This window comes from Piliocolobus tephrosceles, chromosome 8 (genome assembly GCF_002776525.5).
Source record: "Piliocolobus tephrosceles isolate RC106 chromosome 8, ASM277652v3, whole genome shotgun sequence".
Classification (NCBI taxonomy): Eukaryota; Metazoa; Chordata; class Mammalia; order Primates; family Cercopithecidae; genus Piliocolobus; species Piliocolobus tephrosceles.
The window spans coordinates 6,478,070-6,493,376 of NC_045441.1; the positions used below are offsets into that span (position 1 = coordinate 6,478,070).

At 43.5% G+C, this 15,307-nt stretch overlaps 1 protein-coding gene across 5 annotated transcripts in view; it reads right to left on the reverse strand.

The window, feature by feature from the left end:
- Nucleotides 1-15,307, reverse strand: part of USP42 (ubiquitin specific peptidase 42) — a 58,099-nt gene that overhangs the window by 23,844 nt on the left and 18,948 nt on the right. For 2 of the 5 annotated variants that reach the window (XM_023197755.2, XM_023197754.2), the window contains exons 4-5: nucleotides 7,756-7,842; nucleotides 2,393-2,503 (exon numbers count right to left, since the gene is read on the reverse strand). In XM_023197755.2, the coding sequence (XP_023053523.2) occupies nucleotides 2,393-2,503; nucleotides 7,756-7,842 (198 nt within the window). Of the gene's footprint in view, nucleotides 1-2,392; nucleotides 2,504-7,755; nucleotides 7,847-15,307 lie in introns of all 5 variants that reach the window. The other 3 variants (XM_023197757.3, XM_023197756.2, XM_023197758.3) reach the window with 2 other exon arrangements.

Below are 15,307 nucleotides of genomic sequence, written 5' to 3' on the forward strand. Positions count from 1 at the left end.
CCACAGAAGAAATTATATTTGCAGGTGCAGAGAAACATTTCAGTCCTGTTTCTAATTGATTACACAGCTACAAAACCAAATTATTTTTTAAATTACAATAAAAAATTAACACAAAAGTATAAGCAACATCACACTAAAACATATATACTAAATTTTACATGTGTATGAAGGTATAAAATGTTCCAGCTTAAATCATATGAAACTGCCAACACTCCACCAGTTTAGACCTACAAACCTGACAACTTCATGATTTAACCATGTGTGTATCAGTGGATACACACATATACACACACACACACACACAGAGCAATGACATTTTCTTAAAAGACTAGGTTTAAAAACGTTAGTCATGCCTGCTATATAAGTATGTATAAAAATAAATACATGTGGTCAGGAGTGGTGGCTCACGCCTGTAATCCTAGCACTTTGGGAGGCAGAGGCGGGTGAATCATGAGGTCAGGATATCGAGGCCATCCTGGCTAACATGGTGGAACTCCGTCTCTACTAAAAATACACAAAATTAGCCGGGCGCAGTGGCACACACCTGTAGTCTCAGCTACTCAGGAGGCTGATGCTGGAGAATCGCTGGAACCCGGGAGGCGGAGGTTGCAGTGAGCCAAGATCGCACCACTGTACTCCAGCCTGGGCGACAGAGCGAGACTCCATCTCAAAAATAAATAAATAAAAACAAATAAATAAATATATGTATAATTAGCCAGGCACGGTGGCTCACGTCTGTAATCCCTGCACTTTGGGAGGCCAACGTGGGTGGATCACCTGAGGTCAGGGTCAGGAGTTCAAGACCAGCCTGGCCAACAAGGTGAAACCTCGTCTCCACTAAAACTACAAAATTAGCCAGGTGTGGTGGTGCACACCTGTAATCCCAGCTACTTGGGAAGCTGAGGCAGGAGAATTACTTGAACCCGAGGGGCAGAGGTTGTAGTGAGTCTCGTGCCACTGCACTCAAGGTAGGGCGACAGAGCAAGACTCTGTCTCAAATGAAGGAATAAATGAATGAATGAATGCATACATGTATAAACAATCCAAACCTCCCTGGCTAAATTTTGCCAGGCTTCAACAATATTTCAAAGGTTTTTGGCTTGTCTGTTGTGGTCTATCAATAATGCCAAGAACCAATATAAGACCTCTTTAATCTTCAGTGGCTTTCTAGGCAAAAAGATTACAGTTTGTTACTGTATAACTTCACATCCCTATAATTACCCAGTTAGATGCCAGATTGAGTTATAGTTTTGTTTGTATGCATTTTTTATTCCAACTCAGTTAATTAACATGATGTAAAAGTGTACTGCAAAAACACACAGAAAGTATGTAAGAAAATTTCATGCACCTATCCATTTAAAATTTAAAAATTAAATAGAAAAAAGTAAAATGTATCCACAAATTTGCTAAGCTCTGAGTATATATTCTTTTAAGACTGTAATTAAGTTGGGCACAGTGGTGCACATCTGTAATCCCAGCTACTCAACTGGGGCAGGAGGATCACTTGAGCCAGGAGTTCAAGAGTCACCTGGGCAAAATAGTGAGACAGTCTCACTTAAAAAAACAAAACAAAAGAAAAAAGAGAATTAATCTTATTTATTTCTTATTTATTTTTACTGCTGCTTGCAGAACAGGGCTAATCCACAGGCAGTGTGTCCAGAGTAGCCTAATTAACTTTATTTTGACAATTTCTGTCACTGTGCATAGTATAATAATCATTCACCGAACTGAAACTAACTAAAAACTGTTTACAAAAACCTGTGAGACAATATCAGAATTAGTATTACTCAGCATAGAAATCCAAGTGTCACAGCAAAAACACTATAAAACTTACCAATTATTTTAACATATTGATTTTTAATAGTTTAACATTTGTTCAACTGAATAGTCTTTAATACACTGTCATCTTTTGCTTTAAAGTTTCAAAATGTGTTTATATAGCAAATGCTTTATTAAAAATCTGTTATTAAAGACACAGCCACGCATGACAAAATATAATTGTTTTCTAATACATGAGGGGTTCGGTTTTTCACCAGCTGGACATTAAGAATAACTAGGTAATAGGCCGGGTGTGATGACTCACACCTGTAATCCCAGCACTTTGGGAGGCGGAGGCAGGTGGGTCACCTGAGGTCAGGAGTTCGAGACCAGCCTGACCAATATGGAGAAACCCCATCCGTACTAAAAATACAAAATTATCCTGGCATAGTGGTGCATGCCTGTGATCCCAGCTACTTGAGAGGCTGAGACAGGAGAATCGTTTGAACCTGAGCCGAGAGAGCGCCACTACGCTCCAGCCTAGGCGACAGAGCAAGACTCTGTCTCAAAAAAAAAATAAAAAAAAAGAATAGGTAATAAATACAAATATAAAACTACAACAGTTAATACTTACGCCGCATCTCATTGATGACAAACATTGGTTTAATAACGTCCCCAGGATTACTGAGTGCCTGGGTAATATGTGCTTGCATTGTACACATCATACAAAAGCCTTCTGCATGACCTGAAAGATAGATGATAATCCTCCAAATTAGCAAAATACAACTATATACACACATCAAGGCTAATTACAAATCAGGGACACACTACCTGAAATGAAATAATAGCTGCTATATGCATGCCTTGAGCTATCTACTTTTATGCATTTTCATTTATTTTTCTTTGTTCTTTTTTTTTTTTTTTTTTTTTTTGAGATGGAGTTTCACTCTGTTGCCCAGCCTGGAGTGCAGTGGCACGACCTTGGCTCACAGCAACCTCTGCCTCCTGGGTCCAAACGATTTGCCTGCCTCAGTCTCCCAAGTAGCTGGGACTACAGGTGTGGGCCACCATGCCCGGCTAATTTTTTTTTTGTATTTTTAGTAGAGATGGGGTTTCATCATGTTAGCCAGGCTGGCCTCGAACTCCTGACCTCAGGCAATCCGCCCACCTCGGCCTCCCAAAGTACTGGGATTACAGGTGTGAGCCACCACCCTGGCCTCATTTACTTTTCTAACAAACCTAAGTGATAAGTACATATTAGTTCTCTTTCACAAGAAAGGAAAAAGGCTCAGAGAGTTTAAGTTTGCATAACGTCAGTTATTATGTGACAGACACATAATTGGATTCAAATCATACTCTTTCAAATTTGAAAGCCAGTGATCCTAGCTACTCTCTATACTGGAAAAGCAAGGTTCTTTCCCTCATACCACCATTTATCTCAAATGCTAAAAGAATGTCTCCCACAGCAGGGATTAGACACCACTGTGCGGGCCATGCACCATGGCTCAGCCTATCATCTCAGCACTCTGGGAGGCCGAGGTGAAGCATCTCTTGGGGCCAAGAGTTTGAGACTAGCCTGGGCAAGACGGTCAAACCCTGTCTCTACAAAAAAGAAAAAGAAAATTAGCCCAGTGTGGTGGCATAAGCCTGTAATCCCCGCTATCCAGGAGGCTAAGGTAGGAGGATCACCTGACCCCAGGGAGGTTGAGGCTGCAGTGAGCTGTGATCACACCACTGCACTACAGCCTGGGCAAGACAGCGAGACCCTGGCTCAAAAAACAAAGAAAGAAAAGAAAAAAGAAAATAATCTCTGTGTAAATACTCCGGCGTTGCTGGCCACAGATGGTGGTCTCTATGGCATATCTTTTTTTACAACTTTCTAAAAACATAAAACTCATTCTTAGCACATGCTAAGTGGTGCTACGGCATCTAGTGGGCAGATGCCAGGGATGCTGCTAAACAGCCTCAAACGCACAGGACAGCCCCTCACAACAAAGAATTGCCCAAAGTGTCGACAGCACCGAGGCTGAGGAACTACCTGACTAAAGGCTGCCCAGACGTACCTAATAATGCTTAAAACACCACAAAAGGATCAAACTATTTCCAATTAACTTTGTCCCGCAATAAAGCTCAAAAATACTTTTTAAGAAATACAAAAATCTCAGCACCCAACATAAAATTCATTCTGTCTGGCACCCAATCAAACAGTACAAGGCACGCAAAGATGCAGGAATGACCAGTAACAAGGAGAAAACAAATAGAAAAAACCCAGAAATAACACAGAAAATAGAATCAGAAGACAGTAACTTTAAAAAAGATATTACAAATATATTCCTATGTTCAAGGAAATGAAAAATGGAAGAACACATTAAGAAGAAACATGGAAATAGATGCAAATCTACTTATACACATGAACAGTAGAATCTCTGGGATAAAAAATACATCAGATGCACCAGGTGTGGTGGCTCACGCCAGTCATCCCAGCACTTCAGGAGGCTGAGGCAGGTGGACCGCTTGAGCCCAGGAGTTTGAGACCAGCCTGGGCAACATAGCAAAACCCCATCTCTACTAAAAATACAAAAATTAGCCAGGTGTGGTGGCATGTGCTTGCAGTCTCAGCTACTCCAGAGGCTGATGTGGGATGGGAGGATCACCTGAGCCCAGCAGTTGGAGGCTGCAGTAAGCTGCGATAGCGCCACTGCACTCCAGCCTGGGCAACAGAGTAAGACCCTGTCTCAAAAAAACAAAAACAAACAACAATAACAAAAACACCAGATGTGATTAATAACAGATTAGACACCATATAAGAAAAGATTAGTGAACCTGAAGATACTCATTATGGGTAGAAAATATCCATAATAAAACATAAAAAGAACAAATCTCAAAACAACACCACAGAGTACCAGTAAGCTATGGGACAGTTTTACGTTGCCCCTGATATACATCATTAGAGCCTGAAGGTAAAAGGACAGCATAAATATTTCAAGAAATAACAATTATCTACAAAGGAAAAGCACAAGGGAGGTTTTTGGGAAGAGGCACGGTTTCATATCCTGACTGAGCTGTCAGTTCACATGAGTCTATATTAATATTCAAGGGAAACTTACACCAAAAAAGTTAAGTTTTCAAAAGTCACTGAAAGTTGTCAAAATTTGACAGAAATAATACATGTACAGATCTAAGAACCTCAACAAATTCCAGTAGTAGAAACATGAAGAAAACTACACAAAGCCCCACTGCTTACAACCAGTGATAAAAATCTTAAAAGCATTGGAGATAAAAACATTACATAGGCTGGGCTGGGTGCGGTGGCTCACGCCTGTAACCCCAGCACTTTGGGAGGCCGAGGCAGGCAGATCACAAGGTCAGGAGATCAAGACTATCCTGGCTAACACGGTGAAACCCCGTCTCCACTAAAAGTACAAAAAAAAAATTAGCCGGGCGTGGTGGCGGGCGCCTGTGGTCCCAGCTACTCAGGAAGCTGAGGCAGGAGAATGGCGTGAACCAGCGAGGCAGAGGTTGCAGTAAGCCAAGATCGCACCACTGCACTCCAGTCTGGGCAACAGAGCGAAACTCCATCTCAAAAAACAAACAAACAAAGAAAACATTACATAGGCTGGTGCAGTGGCTCATGCCTGTAATCCCAGCACTCTGGGAGGCGGAGGCAGGGGGATCATGTGAGGTCAGGAGTTCCAGACCAGTCTGGCTAACATGGTGAAACCCTGTCTCTACTAAAAATACAAAAAATTACCTGGGCATGGTGGTGCATGCCTGTGATCCCAGCTACTCGGGAGGCTGAGACAGGAGAATCACTTGAACCTGGAGGCCAGGGTTGCAGTGAGCTGAGATTGCACCACTGCACTCCGGCCTGGGCCACCGAGTGAAACTCGGTCTCAAAAAAACACAGGAAACAAACAAAAACAAAAACAAAAACAAAAAACCATCATGTATATAGGAACAAAGGTAAAACCAACAACAGACTTCAGGCACAGCACAGGCCAGAAGACAGTGGAATAATATCTTCCAAGTATTAAAAGAAAAAGAACGCGCCAGGTGTGGTGGCTGCCCTGTAATCTCAGCGCTTTGGGAAGCTGAGGCCAAGTGGATCGCTTGAGCGTAGGAGTTCAAGACCAGCTTGGGCAACATGGCCAAAATCCTGTCTCTACAAAAAATTAGCCAGGCATGGTGGTCAATGCCTGTAGTCCCAACTACTCGGGAAGTTGAGGTCGGAGGATTACTTGAGCCCAAGAGGTTGAGGCTATATAATATCACACCACTGCACTCTAGCCTGGGTAAGAGTGACAGCCTGTCTCAAAAGACAAATAATGTTAACATAGAATTCTACACCCCATGAAAACATCGTTCAAAAACAAGCATGAGACTAGCACTTCTGGGAGACAGAGTAGAGGTAGTTTTCTATTCATCCTGCCAAGTACAACAACAAATCCTGACCATTGTATATAAAACGAACCTTAAAAGGCTGTGAAAAGTAGAGAAAGAGACATGCTAGGGACCTCAGGACCCAAGGAAGACATGGTGGTGAGTTCCCTGGGGTTTCTTTGTGCTTCTTCTAGTCCAGACTTGGAGCTAAGAAGTCAGCAACCTGGAAACCCCAACAACTGCAGACAACCAAGCCCAGCAAAATCCCTCCCGCTCTCTCCAGCCAAAGGAGGAGGAAGGGGCAACCTCGTGTGACAGAAACCTTTAGAAATCATCGCTCTACTTCAGCTTCTGTGTGTACTTTTTTCTGTATGTTATGATGTTTGGTTTGGTTTGTTGTTGTTGTTTTTTTTTTTTTTTGAGACAGGGTCTTACTCTGTCACCCAGGCTGGAGTGCAGTGGCAGGATCACAGCTCACTGCAGCCTCTACCTCCCAAAGCTCAGGAGATCCCCCAATCCGTCTCTCGAGTAGCTGGGATTACAGGCGCCCACCACCATATCCAGCTAATTTTTGTATTTCAGTAGAGACAGGGTTTCACCATGTTGGCCAGGCTGGTCTCGGACTCCTGCTCAAGTGATCTGCCCTCCTCTGCCTCCCAAACTGCTGGAAGTGTAAGAATTATGATCATGTTTTGACATTCTAAAGATCTTTCTGGCTGGGGAGAGGCTGCCCCTCAGGCTAGCCAATTCTTAGAGGTAGCAAAGGGCTCAGCGTTCGTGCAAGCCTTTGCTATATAGACTAACCAATCCAGAGCTCTTCCTTCTCCATCCACCTGCCTGTGCACCCCAGGAGGCAACACTCCTCTGCCCTAACCATCTCAGGGCCAGATGCCAGGCAACTCTGGGCCACGCCTGTGGCTTAGAGCCCACTGAAATTATTCAAACCAGCCAATCCCAAATTCTTCCCCCTGCCCTACCCTGCTTTTCCCACGGAAACCTCAACGAAGGCTCTGGCCAATAATGCCTTCCCCTTGCTCCTGTCTTCTGCTTCCTGACCCCTCAGGGGTCCTTACCACATGGCCCTGCATGGTGTGATGTGTGAGCATAAAATCTCTGTCTTCCTGAGCCTCTCCTGTGTCTCCTCTTGTGGCTGCACCTGACCAACCATCTCATAAAAGAATACAAAAGACATTCAAATACCACAGAAGAACTATGGCCTCACCTCTACCCACACCAGCAAAAGCCACAAGTAAAGAGCCTAGACTTACACTCAACAGGCCGTAGCAAGGCACCCTAACCCACACTGGGTTAACGGTAGAAAAAGCAGACTAGGAGCTGGGGCTTGCAACCATACTGTATGAACAAACCCTGTCCCACCCCATGCTGCTGGTGACAATCACATGGGGAGCCCAGATTTCCACCCACCCAACAATAAAAAGCCACCTCTACAACTCTCCCCTACTATGGCCTCCCCAGCCCCCGGTGAGGGTCAGAGTCAGGACTGTCACCGTCACTCAGTGGTAACAAAACCACTCCCACTGGAGTGTCCACGGAGACCATGTGGGGAGCAGGAACTTCCACTTCCACCCAGCAGGGACAAAGATCCCCAATTCCCACCTGGGGTGCCAACGGAGGCTGAGTGGGGAATGTGGGCTTCTACTCCATCTGACATCACTTCCTCTGCCAGAGCAGTGTCAGAGCAAGCTGGCTAAAACAAAGGTTAGATAAGACTCAGTGTCTTATAAGATAATACCAAAATATCCATGGCCAGGCATGGTGGCTCATGCCTACAATTCTAGCACTTTGGGAGGCTGAGGCAAGAGGACTGCTTGAGCCCAGGAGGTGGGGGCTGCAGTGAGCCATGATTACACCACTGCACTCTAGCCTGGACAACAGAGTAAGACCCTGACTCAAAAAAATAAATTGTTTTAAAATCCAGCTTTCAACTGAAAATCACTCATCATACCGAGAACTAAGAATCTCTCAAACAAAAATTACAACATTGCCTGATATGGTTCTAAATGCATACAGAAGAAAAAAAATTTTTTTTTTTTGAGACGGAGTCTCACTCTGTCACCCAGGCTGGAGTGCAATGGCACGATCTTGGCTCACCGCAACCTCTGCCTCCTGGGTTCAAGTGATTCTCTTGCCTCAGCCTCCCAAGTAGCTGGTACTACAGGCATACGCCACCACACCTGGCTAATTTTTGTATTTTTAGTAGAGACGGGGTTTCACCACGTTGGCCAGGACGGTCTTAAACCCCTGACCTCAGGTGATGCCCACCTTGGCCTCCCAAAGTGCTCGGATTACAGGCGTGAGCCACCAGGCTCGCTCTTTTTTTTAGGCAAAGCCTCACTTTGTCGACCAGCCTGGAGTGCAGTGGCACAATTTTGGCTCACTGCAACCTCTGCCTCCTGGTGGTTCTCCTCCCTCAGCCTCCCGAATAGCTGAGATGACAGGTGCCTGCCACCATGCCCGACTAATTTTTTGTACTTTTAGTACAGATGGGGTTTCGCCATGTTGGCCAGGCTGGTCTCGAACTCCTGCCCTCAGGTGATCCACTTGCCTCGGCTTCCCAAAGTGCTGGGATTACAGGCATGAGCCACCACGCTCAGCCTAGAAGAAACATTTTTAAACAATTGGAACTAGTGGAGAGTAAAGGACATAGGGAAGTAATGTTTCTATACTTCCCTCAATCTAGTAAAATGACAATACCAGTAAACTGTGGTAAGTTGTGTGTGTGTAAATGTGGTCCCTATAAGTGACCACTAAAAAGGCTCCAGGCACAGTGGCGCACGCCTGTAATCCCAGCATTTTGGGAGCGTGAGGCGGGCGGATCGCCTGAGCCCAGGAGTTTGAGATCATCCTAGGCAACATGGTGAAACCCTGTCTCTACAAAAATTAGCCAGGCACGGTCGCACACACCTGTATGTAGTCCAAGCCACTTGGGAGGCTGAGGCAGGAGGATCATTTGAGGTTGGGAGATTGAGGCTGCAGTGAGCTGAGATCGTGCAACCACACTCCAGCCTAGGTGACAGAGTGAGACCCTGTCCTCGACCCACCCCCAAACAAAGAAAGATAGACTCAAGTAAAGCAAAATGATGTAATTTTGAAAAATACTTTCAAGTATTCAAGTAACCCACAGAGAAGCAAGACTAAGAAAACAAAGATATACAAAAATGAACAGAACCAAAAACAAAATATTAAATGGCAGAATAAGCCTTAAGTCTTAAAATATCAATAACCACCTTAAAGGTAAATGTTCTAAACAAATGAGGGTGAAGGACACCCAGCCTACAGTAGTAGATAGTTAAAAGACACAGACTGACAAAATGGATTGAACAACACAACCCAACTATATGCTGTTTACAAAAAAACTCACTTCAAATGTAATGATACAGGCAGGCTGAAAGTAAAAGGATGAAAAAGATATGTCATGCAAGCATTCATCAAAACAAAGCAGGGAAAAAATTTTATCTGGGCGTGGTGGTGCACACCCGCGGTCCCAGCTGCTCCAAATGCTGAGATGGAGGATTGCTAGAGCCCAGGAGTTGGAGGCTGCAGTGAGCCATGATCACACCACTGCACTCCAGCCCAGGTGACAGAGTGAGACCTCATCTCAAGGAAAAAAAAAAAAGCAGGGGCCAGGCACAGTGGCGCACACCTGTAATTCCAACACTTTCAGAGGCCAAGGCAGGAGGATCACTTGAGGCTAGGAGTTCGAGACCAGCCTGGGTAACACAGCGAGACCAAATCTCTACAAAAGTAAAAAATAAAAAAATTAGCTGGTCATGGTGGGACATGCCTGTAGTCCAAAGCTAATAGGAAGACTGAGGCAGGAGGATAGCTTGAGACCAAAATTTTGAGGATGCAGTGAGCTATGATCACACCAATGCACCTGGGTCTGTCTCAAAAGATTCTGTCTCAAAAACAAAGAAACCAACAACAACAACAAAAGCAGGAATGGTTAAATTAATAAAGAATAAAGTAGACTTCAGGAACATAGTAAAGATGTTAATCCCCCCAAATTAAGATACAAGCTTAGTGTACTTCCTAGCAAAATCCCAGCAAAATATTTTGTACACAGAAGATTATTTTATAATTTGTAATGAAAAGCAATGGAACTAGAATATCTGAAACTATTTTGAAAAATAAAGTGGACGGAATCATTCTATCCGATAACAAGACTTATTACATAACTACAGTAAGAAGGACTTGTGTAGAGTGGTGGACACATACATCATCACAACAACAGAAACCTGGGGACAGACACACAAATATGCCCAAATGATTTTTTTTTTAATTACAAAGATACAAAAGCAATTCAATGGAGGAAAGACAGCTTCTTCAAGAAAATGACGCTGGAGCAAATGGTATCCAGACAAAAAAAATTAAGGTTCAACCTCGCAGTTTCTACAAAAATTAACTCAAAATGGATCACAGACTTAAAGGTAACACGTAAAACAATAAAACTTACAGGAAAAAATCTGCAGGATCAAGAGCTAGGCAAAGAGATCTTAAACTTGACACTAAAAGCACAATCCATTAAAGGCTGACCAACTGAACTTCACCAAAATTAAAAAACCTCTGTCTGTAAAACATCCACTAAGTGGATGAAGACATTTTACAGATGGGGAGAAAATATTTGGAAACCACATATCCTCAAAACTTGACAGTACAACAACAAAGAACATGATAGAAAATGAGGGAAAGATACAGACATGTTTCACCAAAGAAGACAAACAGATGGCAAATAAGCACATGAAAAGATGTTCAACACCTTTAAGCATTAGGGAAATGCAAATGAAAGCCACAATGAGTTATCACTACACACCTACCAGTACAGGTAAAATGAACACCAGTGACAACAGCAAATGTTGGCAAGGATGCAGGGAAGCTGGAACTCTCATATATTGCTTTGGCAGTTTCTTATAAAATCAAACATGCAACTACCATATAACCCAGCATTTGCAATCCTGGGCACTTATCCCAGAGAAATAAAGACATGCTGACAAAAAGAGTTATATACACTCATGTTTATAGCAGCTCCACTCACCATATCCCAAAACTAGTAACAACCCGGTTGTGTTTACCGCAGCTCCACTCAAGATATCCCAAAACTAGGAACGACCCGGATGTGCTTACCACAGCTCCACTCAAGATATCCCAAAACTAGAAACAACCCAGATGTGTTTACTGCAGCTCCACTCACATATCCCAAAACCAGAACAACACGGATGTCCTTTAATGTAAAAGTAGTTACAGTGTGGCGTTATCAGGCCGGGCGTGGTGGCTCACGTCTGTAATCCCAGCACTTTGGGAGGCTAAGGCGGGCAGATCACGAGGTCAGGAGATTGAGACCATCCTGGCTAATATGGTGAAACCCTGTCTCTACTAAAAATACAAAAAAAATGAGCTGAGCACGGTGGCAGGTGCCTGTAGTCCCAGCTACTCGGGAGGCTGAGGCAGGAGAATGGCGTAAACCTGGGAAGTGGAGCCTGCAGTGAGCCAAGATTGCACCACTGCACTTCAGCCTGGACAACAGAACAAGACTCTGTCTCAAAGAAAAAAAAAAAAGAAACTGTGGCATATGGATACCATGAAATACTACCTACCAATGAAAGAATTATTAATACATGCAACAACCTGGATCAATCTTGAGAGAATTACGCTAGGTGAAAAAGCCAATTCCAAAAGATTACATACTATATAATTCAGGTAACATTGTTGAAATGACAAAATCATAGAAATGGAGAACCAGTGGTCACCAGAGGTTAAGGGAAGGCAGGGACACAAGTGGGCTTGGGAAAGGGAAACATGATGGGTTCTGTAGGCGATGGAAATGCTCTGTATCTTGACCATATCAATGTCACTACTGTGCTTGTGATATTCCATGTACAGTGTCATCACTGGGGGAGGTTCAGTAAGGGTACATGGGATTTCTTTGTATTATTTCTTACAACTGCATATGAATCTACAGTTACCCCCAAATAAAACGTTGAGTTTTTTAAAAAAGCAAAATAAAGACATTTCAAACCAAAAAACAAAACAAAACACTGAAAATCAACAACAAAGTAAAATAAGCAATCCCTGCCCATAAAAAAAAATAAATAAATAAGAAAAAAAAAATGGATATCTGGAGTCTGGATACATAAAAAGGAATGAAAAGCAGTGAAAACGGTAAACAAGTAGGTAAATAGAAATGATTTTTTAAAAGCTTTAAACTATCTAAAACAAAACTTTTAAAATGAATGTAAAGGAAAAAATAATACAACAATGCATGACAACAATAGCACAAAGACGGGAAAGGAAAGATGGAGTATATTATCAAAATGTTCTTACACTACATGAGAAGCAGAATATTGTTATGTTTTGTTTTGTTTTTTGTTTTGAGACAGAATTTTGCTCTTGTTGCCTAGGCTGGAGTACAGTGGTGCGTTCTTGGCTCACTGCAACCCCCACTTCCCAGGTTCAAGCGATTCTCCCGCTTCAGTCTCCCCAGTAACTGAGAGGACAGGTGCCTGCCACCACGTCAGACTAATTTTTTGTATTTTCAGTAGAGATGAAGTTTCACCATATTGGCCAGGCTGGTCTCGAACTCCCAACCTCAGGTGATCCTCCAGCCTCAGCCTTTCAAAGTGCTGGGATTACAGGCGTGAGCCACTGCGTCCAGCCTGTTTTTTTTTTGTTTTTTTTTATTGAGACGGAGTCTCGCTCTGTTGCCCAGGCTGGAGTGCAATGGTACAATTTCGGCTCACTGAAACCCATGACTCCCGGGCTGGAGTGATTCTCCTGCCTCAGTCTCCTGAATAACTGGGATTACAGGCATGAGCCACCATAGCTGGCTAATTTTTGTATTTTTAGTAGAGATGGGGTTTTGCCATGTTGGCCAGGCTGGTCTCGAATTTCTGACCACAAGTGATCTGCCCGCCTCAGCTTCCCAAAGTGCTGAGACTACAGGCATGAGCCACTGGTGCCCAGCCTGAGAAGTGGACTTTTATGTGAAGGTAAACTGATAAGTTAAAGATATAACCTGAAGTAATCACCATGAAAAAAATATCAAAAATATGCCAATAAAGCAGATTAAAATATATCAATCCAAAAGAAGGCAGAAAAAAAGATTTTAAAAGACAACCAAGAATAAATAGGACAAATAGGAAAAAAAAAAAAAACCCAGCAAGATGGTAGATTTAAACCCAATCATACCAATAATCTCATTACATGTAAAAGGTATAATGCCTCAAAAAAAAAGGCAGAGGCTACTACTCGATAAAAAGCAAGATCAAATTAACAAGCTATTTATAAGAAATTCACTTTAGCCAGGCGTGGTGGCTCACACCTGTAATCCCAGCACTTTGGGAGGCCGAGGCAGGCAGATCACGAGGTCAGGAGTTTGAGACCAGCCTGGCCAATATGGTGAAACCCCATCTCTACCAAAAATACAAAAATTAGCCAGGTGTGGTGTGTGCACCCGTAGTCCCAGCTACTCAGGAGGCTGAGGCAGAAGAATCACTTGAACCCGGGAAGCAGAGGTTGCAGTGAGCTGAGATCACGCCACTGCACTCCAGCCTGGGTGACAGAGCGAGACTCCATCTCAAAAAAAAAAAGGTGGGGGGAATCTACTTTAAATATATAGAAAAAAATGAGTTAAAGATAAAAAGATGGAAAAAAATGTATCACGCTAACATGAATCATAAGAAAACTGGAGTGGGCTAGGCATGGTAGCTCATGCCTGTAATCCCAGCATTTAGGGAGACTGAGGCAGGCAGATCACTTGAGGTCAAGATTTCGAGACCAGCCTGGCCAACACAGTGAAACCCCATCTCTACTAAAAATACAATAATTAGCCAGCATGGTGGTACATGTCTGTAACTCCAGCTACTTGGGAGGCTGAGGCAGGAGAATCACTTCAACCCAGGAAGCAGTTTGCAGTGAGGTGAGCCAAGATCGTGTCACTGCACTCCAGCATAGGTGACAAAGTGAGATTCTACCTCAAAAACAAAAAAAAGAAAAAGAAAAAAGAAACGAAAAAGAAAACTGGAGTGGCTTATTTATTTATTTAATTTTTTTTGGAGACAGGGTCTCATTTTATTGCCCTGGTTGGAATACAGTGGCATAATCATAGCTCTCTACAGCCTTCAACTCCCTGGCTCAAGTGATACTCCCACCTCGGCCTCCCGAGTAGCGAAGACTATAGAAGCACACCACTGTGCCTAGCTAATTTTTAAATATTTTATACAGACAGGGTCTCATTATGTAGCTCAGGCTAGTCTAGAACTCCTAGCTTACCCCATCCTCCTGCCTCAGCCTCCCAAAGTGTTGGGATTATATGTGTGAGCCATCATGCCCAGCTTGGGGTGGCTAAATTTATCTCAGATGAAGTAGATTTCAGAGCCAAGAAAATTACTTGGGACGAAGAGTCATTTCATAAATGATAACCAAGTGAGTTCATCAAGAGGGCATAACAGGTCAGGTGCAGTGGCTCAGACCTATAATCCCAGCACTTTGGGAGGCCGAGACGGGTGGATCACCTGAGGTCAGGAGTTCAACAGCAGCCTAGTCAACACGGGCAAAACCCCATCACTACTAAAAAATACAAAAATTAGGTGTGGTGGCACATGTCTGTAATCCCAGCTGTTCAGGAGGCTGAGGTACGAGAATCACTTGTACTTGAACAGCGGAGGCGTCAGTGAACCAAGAGCATGCCACTGCACTCTAGCCTGGGCGCCAGGAGTTCAAGACAACTGTCTTGAAGTCAGGAATTTGAGACAAGCCTGAGCAACTTAGCGAGACCCTATCTCTATTTAAAAAAAAAAAATTAGGCTGGGCACAGTGACTCATACCTGTAATCCCAGCACTTTGGGAGGCCGAGGCGGGCAGATCACAAGGTCAGGAGATGAGACCACCTTGGCCAACATGGTTAAACCCCATCTCTACTAAAAATACAAAAATTAGCTGGGTGTGGTGGCGTGCACCTGTAATCCCAGCTACTCAGGAGGCTGAGGCAGGAGAATTGACTGAACCCAGGAGGTGGAGGGTGTAGTGAGCCAAGATCGCACTACTGCACTCTGGCGCATGGCAACAGAGCAAGACTGTCTCAAAAAAAAAAAAAAAAGCCAGGCATGGTGGTGCATGTCTATAGTGTCAGCTACTTGGGAAGCTGAGGTGA